This window comes from Asterias rubens, chromosome 16, assembly GCF_902459465.1.
Source record: "Asterias rubens chromosome 16, eAstRub1.3, whole genome shotgun sequence".
Taxonomy (NCBI): Eukaryota; Metazoa; Echinodermata; class Asteroidea; order Forcipulatida; family Asteriidae; genus Asterias; species Asterias rubens.
In genome coordinates, this window is record NC_047077.1 from 9,420,029 (window position 1) to 9,437,960 (window position 17,932).

Sequence of the window (17,932 nt, forward strand, 5' to 3'; positions counted from 1 at the left end):
GTTAATACGAAATTATAATATTCTGGCAAAATTTAACGGTTTGTGTCAATGTCAAGTTACTGTTGAGATAACTTCTTGTTTGCTTCTGCCGTGTTTCTCCTGAAAAGTTCCTTCAATCTTGCCACATCCTTCTGCAGCGAAGACGCTTCATGATGTAGCTGGATGTTCTGCTGCTCCCAGTAAGCCAAACGAGCCGCTCTGTAATCGATCAAGAGTCTCTTCGCATCTCGGCATTTCTTGGCAGCCTGGTTGTTGCGTCTTCACTTGTCCCAGTATTTCGTAAATGGTTGTTTACTGTGATCACGTGGTAAGCCTACCCAACTTTCGGCTCCCGAAAAGTATAAAGCTGCTCATTTTTTACAAGTTTAGGCTTATAGGTCAACCACGTGTGAAATTATCCTTATTCAAAGTCTAGTAATAGACGATGTGACCTTTGAGGTCACATATTTACAAAAAGGCCAACAGAGCCGGGTAAGTTCCTGCAGACACGATTTGTACACAGCTCAATGGAAGAAAACATAAAAACTTATATTTTATGGAGATTGCACTGTCTAATTCTGATCAACTTTTGAGATGATGAATCAGAGGGGCACATCTCAAAACTTGTCCAGCTTTTACTTTCATAACTCTTGGATTTATGTGGAAGTTGTGACACAAAATGTCAATGACCACAGTATCTTGCCTGCCACAATACCCAAATAATGTACAAGGGCACATGGTAGTGCATGTTGTGCAGACTACGTACTAGTCGTTGAGCTGGGCTCAATTTCATAGAGCTGCCAAGCACGAAAATTTGCTTAGCATGAAATTTCTTCCTCGATCAGGATTACCAACAAAATTTACATTTGTTGATTATTGCTTGGTACTTGTATTCAGCTGTTGTTTGATTATCCTGAAAATCACGTGAAAATTTGGTTGAGAAATCCTGTTTTTATTAAGACAAAATTTCATGCTAAGCAATTTTTTGTGCTTAGCAGCTCTATGAAATTGGGCCCTGGTTGAGGAAAATCAATCTCTAGATTGCGCAACACTTGATCGCGCAGCTCAAATCTGGAGATGTGTTGCACATTTTCGGTAGATCCATACTACACACACACCGCGGTCATTGGAGGAAAAGGACTGGGCTGTGAATATTGCACTGTGTCTTCAGTTGTTATTTTCCTCGTCGAGTAAATGCTGTGTAAACAAGAATAACCCAATGGCTTTTACAGGTATTTGATTGATCAAGGGATTGTGGATTATGTGTACACATCAAATGCGATGGTAAGTTAATAGTAATAAGACCATGGTAAGACTGAAGTGAGGCCGATCACACAATTTCCCCACAATTTGATTCACATTTTGACTAACCCAACGCAATGAGTGACGTTCGTTACGGAAGACTGCACCACACTGCACACAGCGTAAAGACCACAGTGAACAGCTGTTTTTATTAATCCATGTGTCGTGATATATCATAATTATATCATTATCATATCATGGAGGAAGGAATCATCGGTCACGGATCCATGATCATACTATGAATATCTTGCTGACCAGGGCTTTTCTTATTTTATATTTAGTAAATTGTTATGAACTTCACCTCACTTTCTATTTTTATTTGTTTATTGTTTTACTGTCTATCATGGAGGAATGGTGTTATAGTATTTCTCTATTATAGTCTGATATAATATTGTTGCTGTATGGTTTAGCTTTTTTTGCAATATATTTTGTATGTCTCATAAAACTAAAGGATAACTTTCCGTATGGCGCCACCACTTTTTCACTCATTTTTATAAAAAGGGATATATCAATCAGGTAAATTAGATACTATATTATTTTATTTCGAATGAAAAAGTGATGACGCCATACGGAAACTTTTCCAAACTAAAATATAGTCTCATTTTTAGTTGTGGTGATATTTTTTTTAAAGTAAAACCGTCCATATGGAATGATGTTAAAGTAATTGAAAGATAACATTTTAAAAAAGTGATTGAATTGTCTCACTCTTCCTTATGCTACAGACAGTCCCTTTTAGCTTTAGGGAGAATGGAGTGTTAGTGTTACGGTAAATCACAACTAAAACTAACATTCCAACAATCTTTATACAATTATACAGTGTTACTGTAATTCAATTGCAGTTCTAGGTATTCAATTGCTGTTGGTAACCCCCATCATGGTGCCAAATACTCCCTGAAGAAGAAGTAGAGAGGCACTATTTATTGGGCTACTTGTATCCATCAATTGGTACCTTTTGAACACCCATGTTTCCTCATGATTTTCCTGCCGGATAAACAATAAATAAATAAATAAATAGATAAATAAGCATATAAATAATACTCCTAGAATTATGATGAGGTTCGTTCGGCTATTGTGGAGACGATGGCCAAACAAACCTCATAGTTCTAGGAGTACGTTGTACAGTGCCCTCATTGACAAGTCTGAGTAACCTACAATTATGTTTTATGTACAAACCATTTTAACGATTTAATTTACTGTTTTTGTTATTACTTTTTTTTAATGATTTAATACAGAAATGACAGGTCTCTGCAGAAACTCTGTGATTCTTTCGAGATTACCTATGACCTTTGAACTGTAAGCACCATATCGTTGCATTCAACCCCTGATTGACCTCATCATGGCAGTGAATATAAGTACGCTGTCTCTAGTACGAACTCTTCGTAATAAGCTGACTGTGGACCCTCCTCCCCCACAAGAAAAGGTAAACTTTCCTTCAGGCCTGATACTTCACGGAGGCACTGGAGGCGATTGCCTCCATGCCCCCTGGTCATAGCCTTGGTGCCCTTGAAAATGAAATGTTCACAGTAGAAATTTACAATTTCCTCATACAGTCATAGGTCGCCTTTAAAGGCAGTGGACACTATTGGTAATTGTCAAAGACTAGCCTTCACAGTTGGTGTATCTCAACACATGCATAAAATAACAAACCTGTGAAAAATTGAGCTCAATCGGTCATCAAAGTTGCGAGATAATAATGAAAGAAAAATAACCCTTGTCACACGAAGTTGTGTGCATTTAGATGATTGATTTCGAGACCTCAAGTTCTAAATCTGAGGTCTCAAAATCAAATTCGTGGAAAATTACTTCTATCTCGAAAACTATGGCACTTCAGAGGGAGCCGTTTCTCACAATGTTTTATACCATCAACCTCTCCCCATTACTTGTCACCAAGAAAGGTTTTATGCCAATAATTATTTTGAGTAATTACCAATAGTGTCCACTGGCTTTAACTAAGGAGCCTTATAAAGTGCCCTTGCCCTTTTGAAAACGAAGCATACAGGGTAGGCCTACAGACCTGTTTCTTTGCTTTGAAAACATTTTTTTAAATCTATGTTTTTTGGTGTGTTTTCTTAAGTACCACCACTTAGTAACTTTTGCATGAAGCAATGGCATTATGCTAATTAAGTAAAAGGTCAACAAACTTTTTTATGTTCAGAACGCAAATCTAAATCATTGACTTTGATTGGTCAATTCTTAGCAACAAAACATGTAGGTGTTATAAATTTTCACTAGGCCCATAATACGCTGCTGATGCCCTGTTGTTGTTGTTCTAACTCTACGAATTGCACTATTTTTGCAAAACGTGCAGGTTTTCTAACTCTACAGTTGCGTTAATCAGCGCTTTAAGTTTGCTTGTTTGAAGATAAATTTGACATCACATTTGTGCTCAAGGAATACAGAAGAAACAGTGTGTCTGCATCTCTACGTGTGTATATCCAACCCGGCATTCGGCCTTGTTTGATAGGACCTTATGGAATGCAGAGAGGGCTACTTTTTACCTATCCCAGTTGTGCCTGTGTGATTGATAACTCATAAATTCCAGCAAATTTACAATTTTTAGAACCTGCCTTTACCATTTTTAAGCAGTTAAAGGGGGTTGTAACATGACTTTTAGAGATCCCACTTTTTTTATTATTGGAATCACGCTAATTTCTCTTTTGTTGTTTCACAGGTTCTGAGGATCCTTCAAAAACTGACTAGATTGCCCATCTCAATAGAGGTTCTCACTGTAAGTGATAATAATAATAATACTTGGGTTTTACATAATAGGGCTCTGAGAAGTAAAGAGTAAAAACCAAATAACATCTTAAATTTATCCTTTTTTCCCTTAATCTCAGGAGACAGGAATCGGCAAAGTCGTGAATGGATTCCGCAAACATGACGGCGAGATAGCACAAGCTGCCCGGGGTCTGGTACGCCACTGGAAATCCATGGTCCATGAAGCTATGGATGAAGAAGCCATGAAACACGAAGGTGCTCAAGAGCAACAGCGACAAGCCAGCAGCAGCGACTCGACGATACATCACAAGGCTGTGCAACGGGTTGAAGCCACAACATCGAGTCCATCCAGGAGCGTGACTAAGGCAAGGTCTTCGGAGAGTCTGCCAAAACCAAAACCACTTGGATCACCAGAGACTCAAGTACTCAAGTCACCGAAGCAATCGGCCAAATCCAGAGTTGAGCCAAAGTTGCTGGATGCCTCGCCGGGAAGCACGTCAACAAGGTTGGTTGATTCTCCCAAGCACAAGAAGCAACCCAGGGATGACAGCTTGAATGATGATAAATACACAAGCCTCAAAGAAAAACAGTCTTCTCCTTCCAGGGGGAGCCCAGTTAAAAAACTGAAAAGCCATCATCAACACCCTGAAAATGGAATGGCCAGTGGTCACTCTAAGCGAGAGAATGACATCTCGGCAAAGCCGACTGAGTCTCGTAGCTCACACGGGCAGAAGAAACCTGTTAAGGAGTCTGAATTGCACGTGAGATTGCATGACAAGTCACATGCTAAATCACATGACAAGTCACATGATGATAGATCACCCGACAAGTCAAATGCTAGATCACATGACAAGTCACGTGATAGATCAAACGACAAGTCACGTGATAGATCACATGAATCAAAAGCAACCACCAAAACATCTCAGGCCAAACCGCACTCAAGTGCTAGTTCCGCACCTCACGAACAACATTTGCCATCCAAGGTCTCAAAACCATCTCATCCAGACAAAGGTCTTCCTTCGCAGAGAACTGAACGGGAGAGCAAAAGTCTCAAACATGAAGGTTTGACAAGTATCTCCAAGGACAAATCTCCTAATAAGACAGCGTTGCCTAAACCAAAGTCCGAAGTTTCTCCTGAGAAAGCTGCAAAACAAGCCTCTGTAGAAAAGACAATTGGTAAAGACTCTCACAGCAAATCAGTTCAGCAAAGAGGCAAAACAGACTCGAAGAGTAAAAGTGTCAAAGTAACTTCTTCCCACGGGGCATCCTCTGATAACCCGTCGCCAAAAACGTCCAACCTGAAAAAGGGACATAGTTCCAAGTCTAAAGGCAGTAGTAGCGGAAAGAGGGAGAAGCCAGTTGACAACCATCTATCAGAGGAGCTCCAAGATGTCGTCGAACATGAAGACCTGGAGGGGCAGGACTTCAGGTCTACTGGTATGTCGTTTGGCGATTGCCTTCTAGTTCCTCCTGTTGTTTCAAAGGTGAAGAAAGTCGCCAAGAATAAACCGTCCACCTCTGTGAAACTGGGATCTTCAGCAGCCAAACCGAAGGACAAGTCTAAAACCACTCGCACAACGACTTTGGACAGCCAGTCCAAGGTCAAACGAAGCAGTGCCGACACGGTCAAAGGTGAAAGTTCAAGGTCAAGCCATAAAGAAACCGATCGAGTGAAGGATCGGAATAATGTTAAACCCAAGGAGAGGAAAGCTACAAGTTCATCTGAGGGTCAGAGTTCAGATGGAGGTCATGGGTCGGATGTTGGTAGGCGAAACAGGAAGAAGCGAAGTATCAGTCAAGAGGACGAGGAGGCTATGGCTGCCAAGAGGGTAAGAAGCTTGGTTGCTTGATTTTCTTCCAAGGCCTTTAAACCTAGCAGCATGTTTTGGGCAGAGTACAGTGTTTGGAGTTCATTAAATCTGTCCTATTATTTATAATGCATTTATATATTTATATAACGGAAAAAAACAAAACCCCCACTAGAACACTGTTATAACTCCTACCAGTTCAGGCAAATCTTAGCAACATTTATTTCATGGTGGAGGCTTTACTCAACTAATTTGGGTTGTCAAACCAAATCAATAAAAGAATTTAAAACTAATGCAACAATGATTTTATTTCGTTCACAGTTGAGACGAGAGTCTGCCGATGTAGCAATTAGCCTACCAGAAATCCAGCCGGACTACAAACCAATGCGTCTACCGGAGGTGGGAGGATCTCCTCTCAAGAAAAGAGGTTTGAAAAGTTTTACAAATCAACCCCTAAAAAGAAAAGGCTGCCACTTTCAAGCATGATCTGTCAGTGGTTTGAATAGGGTCTGGTACAATGACTTGCTTAATTCGCAAGTTACAACTTTTGCAAGTTACAACAGTTGCTAAACATGTCACTTAATTTTGCGCAAGATTTTGCGCAGTCTACATGTAATTGGGGGGGGGGGGGTCGTGTTGGCTAAGTGGTTTCTTTCCTCGCCTTCCAGACCCTAGTTTTGAATCACGCCGTTGGCTCCATGCGGACAAGGTTTGCAGTCCCTACCTGACTGCATGGGTTTCCCCCAGGAATATTTCTCTGGGGTTTTCCTCCCAGATCATGCTGCATACATGTAGTCGGTGATTTAGTTTAGTGTTTTTTCTGAGACTCTGTGGCTTCACAACCAGAATTATGAAATGAATACAGTTTTTGTATGATGTATGGATGTTGGTCAACAAAATTAGTACAGATCCCTCATTACATTGATTTCACACACAGTTACATGTACCGTCAACCCATGGTAATGCTATTTATTTTGAAGACAAATTGCATGTGAAGATATTTTCGTGCTGCAAAAACTGGCATAAACCAGGTTTTATTCTGGGTGTTGACATCGCATAAATTAGGTCAATTCCTTTAAACAAACATGTCCTTGATGATTTATTTTTTCTTTATTTTTTTTCCTTCGTTTTGGGGTTGAACAAAGAATTGACTAGAGTGGGATTCGAACCAACGACCTCCGGTTTAATGTGCCGGCGCTCTACCAACTGAGCTATCTTGCCCTATGTTGGTGGTGTCCCTATTTTGTCAATAACTTTGTTCGGGGGTGCCAGTCAGAAGCCATACAACCGTTAACTGCCGTGTAGCCAGGGATCACACCCAAATTACGATACAACCTGGGAAGCGGCAGCCAGATGATCACCTTAAGGGGATGCGACTTTTTGTTTCAGATATCAATATATTGATTTTTTTTTTCTTTGCAGTTATGACGTCTGAAGAGGAGAGGGCCTTTCTTGGCTCCAAGCAGGGAAAAACCAAAGTCTTCTCAGGGCGTGCCAGAGTTAATCGCCTCACAAGTAAGACTGAAAATGTCATTTGTGTTTCCAACTTCTTGTGGTCAAACCGGCCATACATTCTTGTATGCCACAGCATTAATACAAAAAGGGTAAAGGGACTTTAAAAGCATTATTTCCAGTACCCTTTGTCCCTCTTTGAGCGGTTGAAAAGAAGCATAGCATGGTAGGTGCATGCCTTTGAGCTTTACAGACTGGTATGTTTGGGTGACATGTGAGCCGTCTGACTGACTGCAAAATTGAGGGGGCTCTGAAGTTGTTTCAGTCATTAAAAAATGTCCACCGTAAGCCAGTCCAGAAAAATTTGGCTTGAAACACATCACCCAACAAGAATAGGTTGTAAAGATAGAGAGAGAATTTGTGAACAAATACATCAAACTCCTTTTTCAGCAGGAGTTTAGTACGTTTAAAGGAACGTTACAGAATTGGTAAGAAAAAAAAATCGTGAAAATCACAGATTTACATAAAACTTACACGGTCTACAGGCATGCAACTCTTCCGCGTTTCCGTGGAATTCCGTTTTTTGGGGTTTTTTTTTCTGATTTTTGTTTATAGCCTAATATATGCCTGGCATTAACAGTGTACAACTACAATCATGTAAAATAAGCCTAGCACATGCTAAAAATGCACCTTAGAGCATAATAAACCTCAACGTTTTCTAGGGTACCATTGTGGGTATCATGTCCTGTGGCGTTTCGGCTGTCTCGCTCCGCACTTGCGTTGTGCCTTTGAAAATTTTCCTCTTTTTTTTTCAACAGGCAGTTGCATGCCTGGGTCTAATGATGATGATAGTTGAAAACATCCCTTGAAATATATCTGTCTGAAATGTCATATTTGATGAGAATTTAATAATCTAAGTTCTTACTTTGCGTTTGGAGTTTATCGCTCGATGAACGTTTTATTCATTTCTATTTTGGCATCGATGCAATGCAAAAATTTTAATTGGTTTTTCACTATTCTCTCGTGACCCAGATGGACGAACGATCTCAAACTTCTACAGGTTTGTCAGTTTATGTATATGGTGGATTACATAAAGTGCTTACACTGCCAGCAACCAATTCTGTAATGTTCCTTTAAGGGCCTTCTGAAAATGTGTGTACAATTTGTTTTAATATTTTTATACTTCTTCCATAGGTGTGCCGAAACTCTACGACATGTGCATGGATATATTATGCAAAAACATTGACGGTGAGTGAAATATTTATAGCCCTAAGCACTAAACAAAATTAATGTCATACTTGCATCCTCCTGAATTGTCAAGGGAAAGCCAACAAAGTTTCTTATAATAAGCAATAGTATTTGATGTTTTTTAGAGAAACATCCATCTTTAAAACTAGCCATCTTTTGATTGCGAAGTAATTGATTTTATCTTTTGGGTAATTGCCAATCCTGTACTTAAAGACAGTGGACACTATTGGTAATTGTCAAAGACCAGTCTTCTCGCTTGGTGTATATCAACACATGCATAAAATAACAAACCTGTGAATGTTTGAGCTCGATTGGTCGTCGATGTTGCCAGATAACTATGAAAGAAAAAATACCCTTGTCACATGAAGTTGTGTGCTTTAAGATGCTTGATTTCGAGACCTCAAATTCTAAACTTGAGGTCTCGAAATCAAACTCATGGAAAATTACTTCTTTCTCGAAAACTACGTCACTTCAGAGAGAGCTGTTTCTCACAATGTTTTATACTATCAACCTCTCCCCATTCCTCTTTAACTAGTGTGGTTTTATGCTGATAATTATTTTGAGTAATTACCATTAGTGTCCACTGCCTTTAACATCGGAAACAAAATATTTTTGTTTAACTTCATCAGCTCTGGATGAGGTTGGTGGGGTGCCCTTTGACATACTGCATCCCGTCCTAGCAAGGTGTTCCCCTGCGCAGTTATTCCATCTTGAAGATTGCAACCCGGTAAGTATGTGGACATTATTTGTTATGCGTATAACATTCAAGCCATCATGCATTTTTTTTTTTAGATGATCTTCCCATCAAGGTAAAGCCCGAATGCGATACGAATGTTGACGTCACAAACTCGCAGCGAACAATTTGCAGCAGTTGAACACGACTCACTTGCGAATATCTCTGCGAAAGGAGGGTTGTGACGTTAAATTCGCTTCGCATTCGCATTCGCATGAAGTATGAACCGGGCTTAACTCTGCAAAGCTCGACAAGGGGATATGAACGCCAAGCTGGCAACAGCCAATCTCACTTACATTATACAAACATTGGTTTAAAATCTTGTGCCATGGTGGTACGCGGAGCCCTTTGTGGTGCCCTTTGTAAAGTTCCAATAAAAATTCCATTTATTCATAGAATGCCCTACCTCTTTACTAGAGGAAAATTGCTGTGCCTCTTAAAAAAATTGAAGTTCAAGGCCTGTTAAATTATTGTTACTAAACGTTTTTTAATTTTTAAAAGCATTTTCTGGAGGATAGTGATCCGCTTTGGCAGAAGCATGCTCAGCGAGACTTCAAGGGAGATTGGCCCAGTGAAATGGAATCCTGGAGGGAGCTCTACGTAGTAAGTTACTAGGATACCCGATTATAAGCAGAGAATTCTGCTTAGCAGGTGTGACTTGCTAAGCAATAATAGTAACAATATTAATTTTGGTTTTTACCCATACACCGATGTGTGTTAGCACTGTATAGGCCTACTCAGTATTAATAATAATAATAAAAAGATATCTATAAATGACAAATTGCCATAATGGCCTTAAAGCGCTTAATACAAAGATACAAAGCAATTACAGCATTACATTACAGGGAGCCACTCGCAATCAGTGCACTTTTTATGGCATTTTGACTGGTAATTTTATTCTGCTAAGCAATAATGTTGTTGTTATTGAATGGTCAGACAGTAGGAGGGGTGTCTGTGTACTGTGTAGATGCATTCATCACATGACATAATATTGATAACCACAGTGGGTGATATTGAATGGTCAGACAGTAGGAGGGTTGACTGTGTACTGTGTAGATGCATTCATCACATGACATAATATTGAGAACCACAGTGGGTGATATTGAATGGTCAGACAGTAGGAGGGTTGACTGTGTAGATGCATACACCACATGATATGATAATGCAGGCTTGCATAGTTTACCAATCATTCTATCCACCACTCAACAGAGGAAACACGATGAGCGAGAAGCCAGACTCAAGTCCATCACAGCCAATATCTCGAGACAAATGGCGGAAAAGGATCCAGGTAGGCAAAACATCAGTAAATCCATTATCCGTGTGAGGGCACTCTTAAAACACTGTTATCTTTTCCGGGGTATGTTCATTCAAATCCACACTAACTGTTAAATACTGGAACACATTACCACCACAGATAGATATCATGTTAAAGACAATAGACACTGTTGGTAATTGCATCTAACAACAAACCTGTGCAAATTTGAGCTCAATCGGTCGTCGAAGTTGCGAGATAATAATGAAAGAAAAAAACACCCTTGTCACACGAAGGTGTGTGCTTTCAGATGCTTGATTTCGAGACCTCAAGTTCTAAATATGAGGTCTCGAAATCAAATTCGTGGAAAATTACTCCTTTCTCGAAAAGTGCTCCACTTCAGAGGGAGCCGTTTCTCACAATGTTTTATACTACCAACCTCTCCCCATTACTCATTACCAAGTAAGGTTTTATTATAATAATTATTTTGAGTAATTACCAGTAGTGTCCACTGCCTTTAATCACAGACAAAGGACATTTTAAAGGAGCCGTTATAACCCACCTCAAATCAACTTAAACTACGGTGCACAGAAGTAAAAGAACGCCAATGATAAAACTGTGCAAACGAATCGCGTATACCCCGGAAGTCATACAAACCATTTAGTAAGGCAAGTCCGTTAAAGTCAACTGAAACAACCAACATTGCTTTGTTCTAGCATAAAGGTTCATGGAAGTGTCGTGGTCAAGCAGTTAAGAGCACCAAAGTTAATATGCACGAAAAAAAAAAAAACAATAAAATTAAACTGTGTTCTTTCTCCTAAGGTCGCCTCACAAAAATGGCATTCGTCGATCGACCGGCGAAACCTCCGCGGAGCGTGATGCGTCAGCAGCTTCGGCATGGTACGGCGTCCGGAGCGTTCATGCCGGAGAAGCGTACCCACAGCACCGTGCAACCAAACAAACTGTCCAGGGTTCTAATCAACTCTAGCGGGGCTGATGTTTCTTCGGTTCAGCATCAACGGCAGGCAAGAAGTAAGAAAGCAATAGTTTGGGTTTGAAGAGAGTAAAATTTACTGGAGCAGGATTTGAACCAATGCTCTCTGTATTGACATACACGTACTATGCACAGATGCTCTACCAATTGTAGGGGGCTCCCTTTGTTGGAGGTGCCAGTCGTAGTCATATCACCTTGAGCTGCCGTCAAGATATGACATGAACATTTTAAATGTTAACAGAAATTCACTCATCAATGAAACTACCAAATATATGTCACTTAGTATTCCATACACATAAGGGTATTAGTAAGTACCTTAGCTCAAAAAAAATGTTCACTTCAGGGGCCCTTTAAATTGTATCAAAACTATTATTACCCCCGTTAGTTGAGCCTTTAGCATTACAGAAACCATCTCATGTTCGGAGTACGCAGCAGTCAAGGACCCTTACTGTACACCAAATTGTTGTGTCTAAAAAGTAATACTTTTTTTTCTCTCTCCCTTTTGTTTTACCAAACCTGTATCAGTTCTTCAATTGGAATTTGATTATTTATATAATCTTTCTTTTTATTGTATTTTTTTTCTTATAGCAACAAAGATTGTGGCACCCATGATGATGAAGACACTGAGAATGATCAAGAAGCTTCGTAGATGATGAAAGACCTTTGAACTTTGACCTGAACTTTAACCCTCGACCTGTTGCACCAAACAGGGCTCAAATTTGGGAGGAATATCGACTCAAGATGACAGGGCTAGTAGCGCAAGTTTACTGGACCAGAATTAATTTTTCAAGATCAGAATTGAAATCAGGAAAATAAAAGCGCCTCTACTGGTACAGAGTTTCATATTTTACTGTTTTGATTTGAAAAGAACTAAGACGAGATTGATCTCATTTGTATTATATGGGTACGTAGTTCAATACTCAACAGAATTGAGGGAATTCATAATTATAGATTCACGATTTGAAGAAAAAAATGACCGGCTGCTGAATTTGTCTTGTCTTGAGTTTACTGGCCCGGAGTAATTTTGAGCCCTACTGAATGCTTTGTTAGATCGCTACTTCAGTTACATGAATGTGGGTCGTTGTTTAAATTACCTGTTGTGGCTTATATTGTACTGTGTACATGAATTGAGTCAATATATGGATGAATAATTCTCGGTATAACATCTTCCCATTTTCATACTTGCTTTTTGAATAGAATTTATAATATTATTAAAAAGAAATAACGTATTTATAAAATTAGACTTGATATTATTTGCAGAGACAGTTGAGCTTGTCTTTGATGTATTGAGGTTGTGGAACTTCTTGCAATCTTTACTCCCGCCTGAAATCAATTCTGTTGCAATTGAATGTGAGTGCAAAGAAACAGAGATATTTCATTATTTATGAAAGACTTTTAAAGACACTGGACACTATTGGTAATTGTCAAAGACCATTCTTCTCACTTGGTGTATCTCACATGCACAAAATAACAATCCAGCTACTGGGCAATCTTGGTAGTCTAGTTGGTAAGACACTGCTCTAGAATTGCAAGGGTCGTGGGTTCAAATCCCACCCGAGAAATATGCCTGTGATATTTTTTCACAGGATTTGGGGGAAAGTACTGAGTATACAGTGCTAACACACATCGGTGTATGGGTAAAAACCCAAATTAATAATCAGCATCACGTTGACAAACATTACTTTATGATTTGATCAGCAGCTTAAACAAATTGGGCCCCTCTGACCTCTTAGTTTGATGGAATCAGTACTGCTCAGAAAAAAACACTTACACGTACCATTACAAATTTGTCCTCAAAGTGATTGGTAATCATTACAAATAATATGGACTTTTATAAAGACTCCTTTTACATGTTTTAAGATTTAGAAATTGGGTTTCTCGTAATGATTATAAGTATTATGCAATCAATGTGGGATTTAAAGCTCTGTACAGTGAGGTATCAATGTATATTTGGTTTCAAAAGCACCATGTGTATGTATAACTACGCCACAAGTTGAATTATTACTGTATTTTGTGGGTATTTCTGACCCTCCATATTTTGTTTTTAGCTTTCAGCTTGCCCGGGGAAGTGTCCAATTACTTATTTGTTGAGTTTTATGAAATGCTTAATGAATTTCAAAGCTTATTTTCTTGGGTTTTTATTTGGCTCCTTTCAGTTTTATTCACAATAACGCCAAATTTGATTTTGATTGACGTGTTGCCTTGCATTGATTAAGTAAATTTCAGAAACGTCTGTCCAATAAAGCAAAACTGCCCTGTACTATATAAACACAATTGAATTAATTAAAACTGTAACATTTGTTACTTAATTTGCAACTGTGCTGCCTACATTCCTTTTCATATTTCTGTTATAATTGGTGTAGTGAAAGACAGTGGACACTATTGGTAATTGTCAAAAGACCAGTCTTCTCACTTGGTGTATCTCAACATATGCACAAAATAACAAACCTGTGGAAATTTAAGCTCAATTGGTTGTCAAAGTTGCGAGATAATAATGAAGATAAATGAGACCCAATTATTTAGCACATTAAAAGGGTTTACAAGGTGCTACGGCGCATACAGCAGCCACAGCGAGGAACACCGAGGTGAACCTCTTCTCTTTAAGAAAAGTGCACTGGGTTCTTTTACATGCGTTACACAACACATGGGACCAACGGCTTTATGTCCCATCCGAAGGACGAAGCAATGGTTGGACTGTCACGGCTGGGGATTCGAACCCACTCTGCTGATCAGACACACCAGAGTTTGAATTTGGTGCTCTTAACCACTCGGCCACGACACTTCCGCTAGACTAGAGCTACCTAATGTGCATGTAAAGGGATAATGGTGCCATGGAACAAAAAACACACTATAATTGCGATTGTACATTTATGGGATAAACCCATCAAATTTTATTCTTCAATCAGTTATATAATGATTTCTCAGCTTGTCCTGGGAAAACAACTTTGAAATGATTGAATTCGTCGTCATGATTTTAAATACTAAGCAGTTCCTTTTGGATCTGGACTGATTTGTTAACGATATTCTATTCATACTTCTTGCCAATGTGATACAAATTTTTACTTTAAAAAAAACGCAACAAATAATTCACATCATTTGAAATGTGCTCAACTCCTGCGAAACATTTGCAGCAAAGACAGGGCGTATTGCATTCACAGGAAGTACGAATCAAGCTTAATAAAAGGTTTAACACGTAACTGAACAAGTTGATAACTGAGTTAAAACTTTAAATGGTAGGGGAAAATAAAAGAGAAAGTAATAAATTGAAAGTTCTTGATATAACCGAAAATGCCATACCCTCTTCCTAAAATGTATCTGCAACATGCTGCATTCATTTTGGAGTATATCATTACAATTTCAATATTGAACTTGGACTAATTAAGTCATAATTTGGGGTTGAACAAAGTAAGTTTCATCAATATCTTCTTATTAAGTCATGTCAGTATAAAACAAAGATGGTTTAAAACATAACAGAAAACAACTTAGAAAATCACTATTTCATAAAAGGTTTGGCTTATCATCCACATGTATACAAATAAAAACAACTGGAATTGTTTATAAATATAATATTCACTAATCATGCAAAACAGTAATGAACCTGTTTCAATATAAATTAGATGTATATTTTGATTTAATTGTGCTGAGCTCCTGTTTTTGCCGTTTTGAACATGTTGAATATAGTCTTCTCACTTGGTGTATCTCAACATATGTATAAAATAACAAACCTGTGAAAATTTGAGCTCAATCGGTCCTCAAAGTTGGGAGATAATAATGAAAGAAAAAACATCCTTGTCACACGAAGGTGTGTGCTTTCAGATGCTTGATTTTAAGACCTCAAATTCTAAATCTGAGATCTCGAAATCAAATTCGTGGAATTTTACTTCTTTTCCAAAACAACTCAGCTTCAGAGGGAGCCGTTTCTCACAATGTTTTATACTGCCAACCTCTCCCCATTACTTGTACCAAGTAAGGTTTTATGTTAATAAATATTTTGAGTAAATACCAATGGTGTCCACTGCCTTTAAACCATCTCAGCTCCCTGGGGAGTAACAAGTGTACAAGCTGAAATCATTTCATACTGGAAAGTCTCTCAGATTGAAATGTTTTTCAATCCCTCCCTCTAAAGACATGTCCTTTAGACATGTTAGAAGGAATCGCTCTAACGTTACAACAGCTGCAGGGCTTGTTACCAATGTTTTTTGTGGTCATTCATTTTTAGAATAATTACCTTCAAGTTGCTGTCATAAAGACGCCATGATAGCAATTAGAAGGACAAAGCATTTTCTCTGACAACACATTTCATTAAATAATGATAATAATAACAATAGTTGTGGCTTCATATATATAGCGCACATGTCCGTCACTCAGTGACGCTCCTGGCGCTGTGAAATAATTTGATATAAATTAAAAAAATGGAACGGGGTGGGTGGGGTGAAAAAGACAAATTAAATTAATTATTATTACCCAGGGCATGCGCATACAGTACATGTATATTTCTTATAATATGAAAAAACCTCTTACATGTACATGTAGGAACAAAAAAAACACTTGAACCCCAAAATGATTGTATTTTAATTTAATATAATAACAACTACGACCTTTGATGCCGTAAATATAAATATGACACAATTGTATATCATCTGCAATACTTTTTACAATTCCGAGATAAAACTGTCAAATACGCCGACTTTAAGAATGAAAGTTTTCAAAAAATGTCCAAAGTGGTAAGACTCGACGCTATCAGTATTTATTTACTTGTTTATTAAGTATAATCGTTTATTTATTTGTTTTCTTTTTAATTTTCCTTTTTACAACATACATACATTTCAATGTTTTTTTTTTTTACACTCAATCAAATATTATTATATGGACGTGGTGAATATTAGGCCGGATCAGCACATAATTTTATACATTTCATTTTTTGGCTGGTTTTTTTTTCTTCACGTGGTTCGTTTTCTGTTTTCTTCATTTTAACCACTTCACATCGAGCAACAAACTAACACCACGCACAGGCATGGATAAAACAATTTTTTAACATCGATGTGAAGTGGTTAAAGGCACTGGACACTATTGCTAATTGTCAAAGACCAGTCTTCTCACTAATTGTATCTCAACATTTAAGCATAAATAACAAACCTGTAAAAATTTGAACTCAATTGGTAGTCGAGATTGCGAGATAACAATGAAAGAAAGAAAACACCCTGGTTGCAAAAATTGTGGGCTTTCAGATGCTAGATTTTGAGACCTCAAAATCTAATTGAGGTATTGAAAGCAAATTCAAATATTTTAGTGAGAAATTACTTCTTGCTCAAAAACTACGTTACACTCAGAGGGAGCTGTTTCTCACAATGTTTTATCCTATCAACAGCTCTCCATTGCTCATTACCAAGTAAGGTTTTATGATTAGAATTATTTTGAGTAACTACCAATAGTGTCCACTGCCTTTAAAACTCAATCCAGATATTTCAGATTATGTGATCATCACCTCCAGGGCTGGACGGTACTTCCACGACTGGCCTACCCTCTTGGTGAAAATGTTATCTTCCTGGATGACAATGGGTCCTATAGCTGGACCCTGATCTACATGATCTAGCTGGGAAGGTTCCATTTCTGTGCAGGTGATGTTGAACTTGACTAGGCCGGGGTAGAGGAAGATAAACGTAGACGTGTGCTGAAGACACTGCTCAGCTTCCAGCTGCAATTTTTTAATTTCAGATGAAAAGATAACATTATCAAAATTGTTTTCTTTTCTGAATCGTCAAAATTACAGAATTATGGTTTTACACTAGGGCTAGACTGGTCTCCCTTATCTGCAAGGATACAGACAGGCACTTCTCAATACAGGCCCAAAAATAACCAGAGTCGAACTACAAAGCCCAGAGGCACTCTACCATGACCAAGTTTGCACTAAAGTTAACATGATCCTGTCTGACCCATCCCATCCCATGTACCCTAAATTTTGGTTAAGTCGTCGACGGGAGGATCGCCTTTTACACCGTCGAATTAGGACACAACTCTACAACTCCTCCTCTGTCCCTACTGCAATTTGTTTTTACAATGGCTCTTAAGTCTGCTTCGTTTTATACGTTGTAGGTTTTAAGGACCTCTTTTGTGTACATTTTACCTTGTTTATAAATCTTGCTGTGCATAATTTTTAATCCATGCAAGATACATATTTTTATACCTGATATTCTTAATTAATATTTGTATCTCTCTGTTTATTGTTATACAATTTTTAGTGTTTTTGTCTGTACTGTTTGAATCATGGCCAGTTTTAATTTACCCAGTGTGTGATGATAAAGTTCTTATCTTATCTTATCTTATCTTATCTTATGAGTTCCTGAAATAAACATAATGTGATGTAAGCTTTCCATATCTGTGCTATGATTGCTAAGAGGTGATGTAGTGTCGACTTATACTTTCAACAGTCTGCATTCAGCATACTT

At 38.3% G+C, this 17,932-nt stretch overlaps 2 protein-coding genes and 1 non-coding gene across 5 annotated transcripts in view; 1 reads left to right on the forward strand and 2 right to left on the reverse strand.

Annotated features, from left to right (window-relative positions):
* The first annotated feature begins 1,094 nt into the window (after positions 1–1,094).
* LOC117300995 (transcription elongation factor B polypeptide 3-like) lies at positions 1,095–12,952 on the forward strand. The gene is made up of 12 exons (XM_033784868.1): positions 1,095–1,263; positions 2,514–2,701; positions 3,953–4,009; positions 4,119–5,828; positions 6,129–6,234; positions 7,230–7,322; positions 8,454–8,507; positions 9,137–9,234; positions 9,742–9,843; positions 10,450–10,528; positions 11,315–11,524; positions 12,075–12,952. Exons 2-12 carry the CDS (start codon positions 2,618–2,620, stop codon positions 12,137–12,139), a joined length of 2,658 nt encoding a protein of 885 aa, XP_033640759.1. The 5' UTR covers positions 1,095–1,263; positions 2,514–2,617; the 3' UTR covers positions 12,140–12,952.
* On the reverse strand, positions 6,956–7,028 carry Trnan-auu. The gene has a single exon. It is a non-coding gene; the product is annotated as a tRNA-Asn (tRNA).
* A 3,910-nt stretch (positions 12,953–16,862) lies between the features above and the next one.
* Positions 16,863–17,932, reverse strand: part of LOC117301000 (trafficking protein particle complex subunit 9-like) — a 36,486-nt gene continuing 35,416 nt past the window's right edge. For all 3 annotated transcript variants that reach the window (XM_033784876.1, XM_033784875.1, XM_033784874.1), the window contains one exon: positions 16,863–17,181. In XM_033784876.1, coding sequence (XP_033640767.1) covers positions 16,957–17,181 — 225 coding nt within the window. In that variant the 3' untranslated portion in view covers positions 16,863–16,956. The remainder of the gene's footprint in view (positions 17,182–17,932) is intronic.

Coding starts and splice junctions, on each gene's coding strand:
- LOC117300995 (XM_033784868.1), top strand. CDS start 2,618: ATGGCAGTGAATATAAGTACGCTGTCTCTAGTACGAACTCTTCGTAAT. Junction 4,010..4,118: donor TCTCAATAGAGGTTCTCACT/GTAAGTGATAAT, acceptor CCTTAATCTCAG/GAGACAGGAATCGGCAAAGT. Junction 6,235..7,229: donor ATCTCCTCTCAAGAAAAGAG/GTTTGAAAAGTT, acceptor TTTTCTTTGCAG/TTATGACGTCTGAAGAGGAG.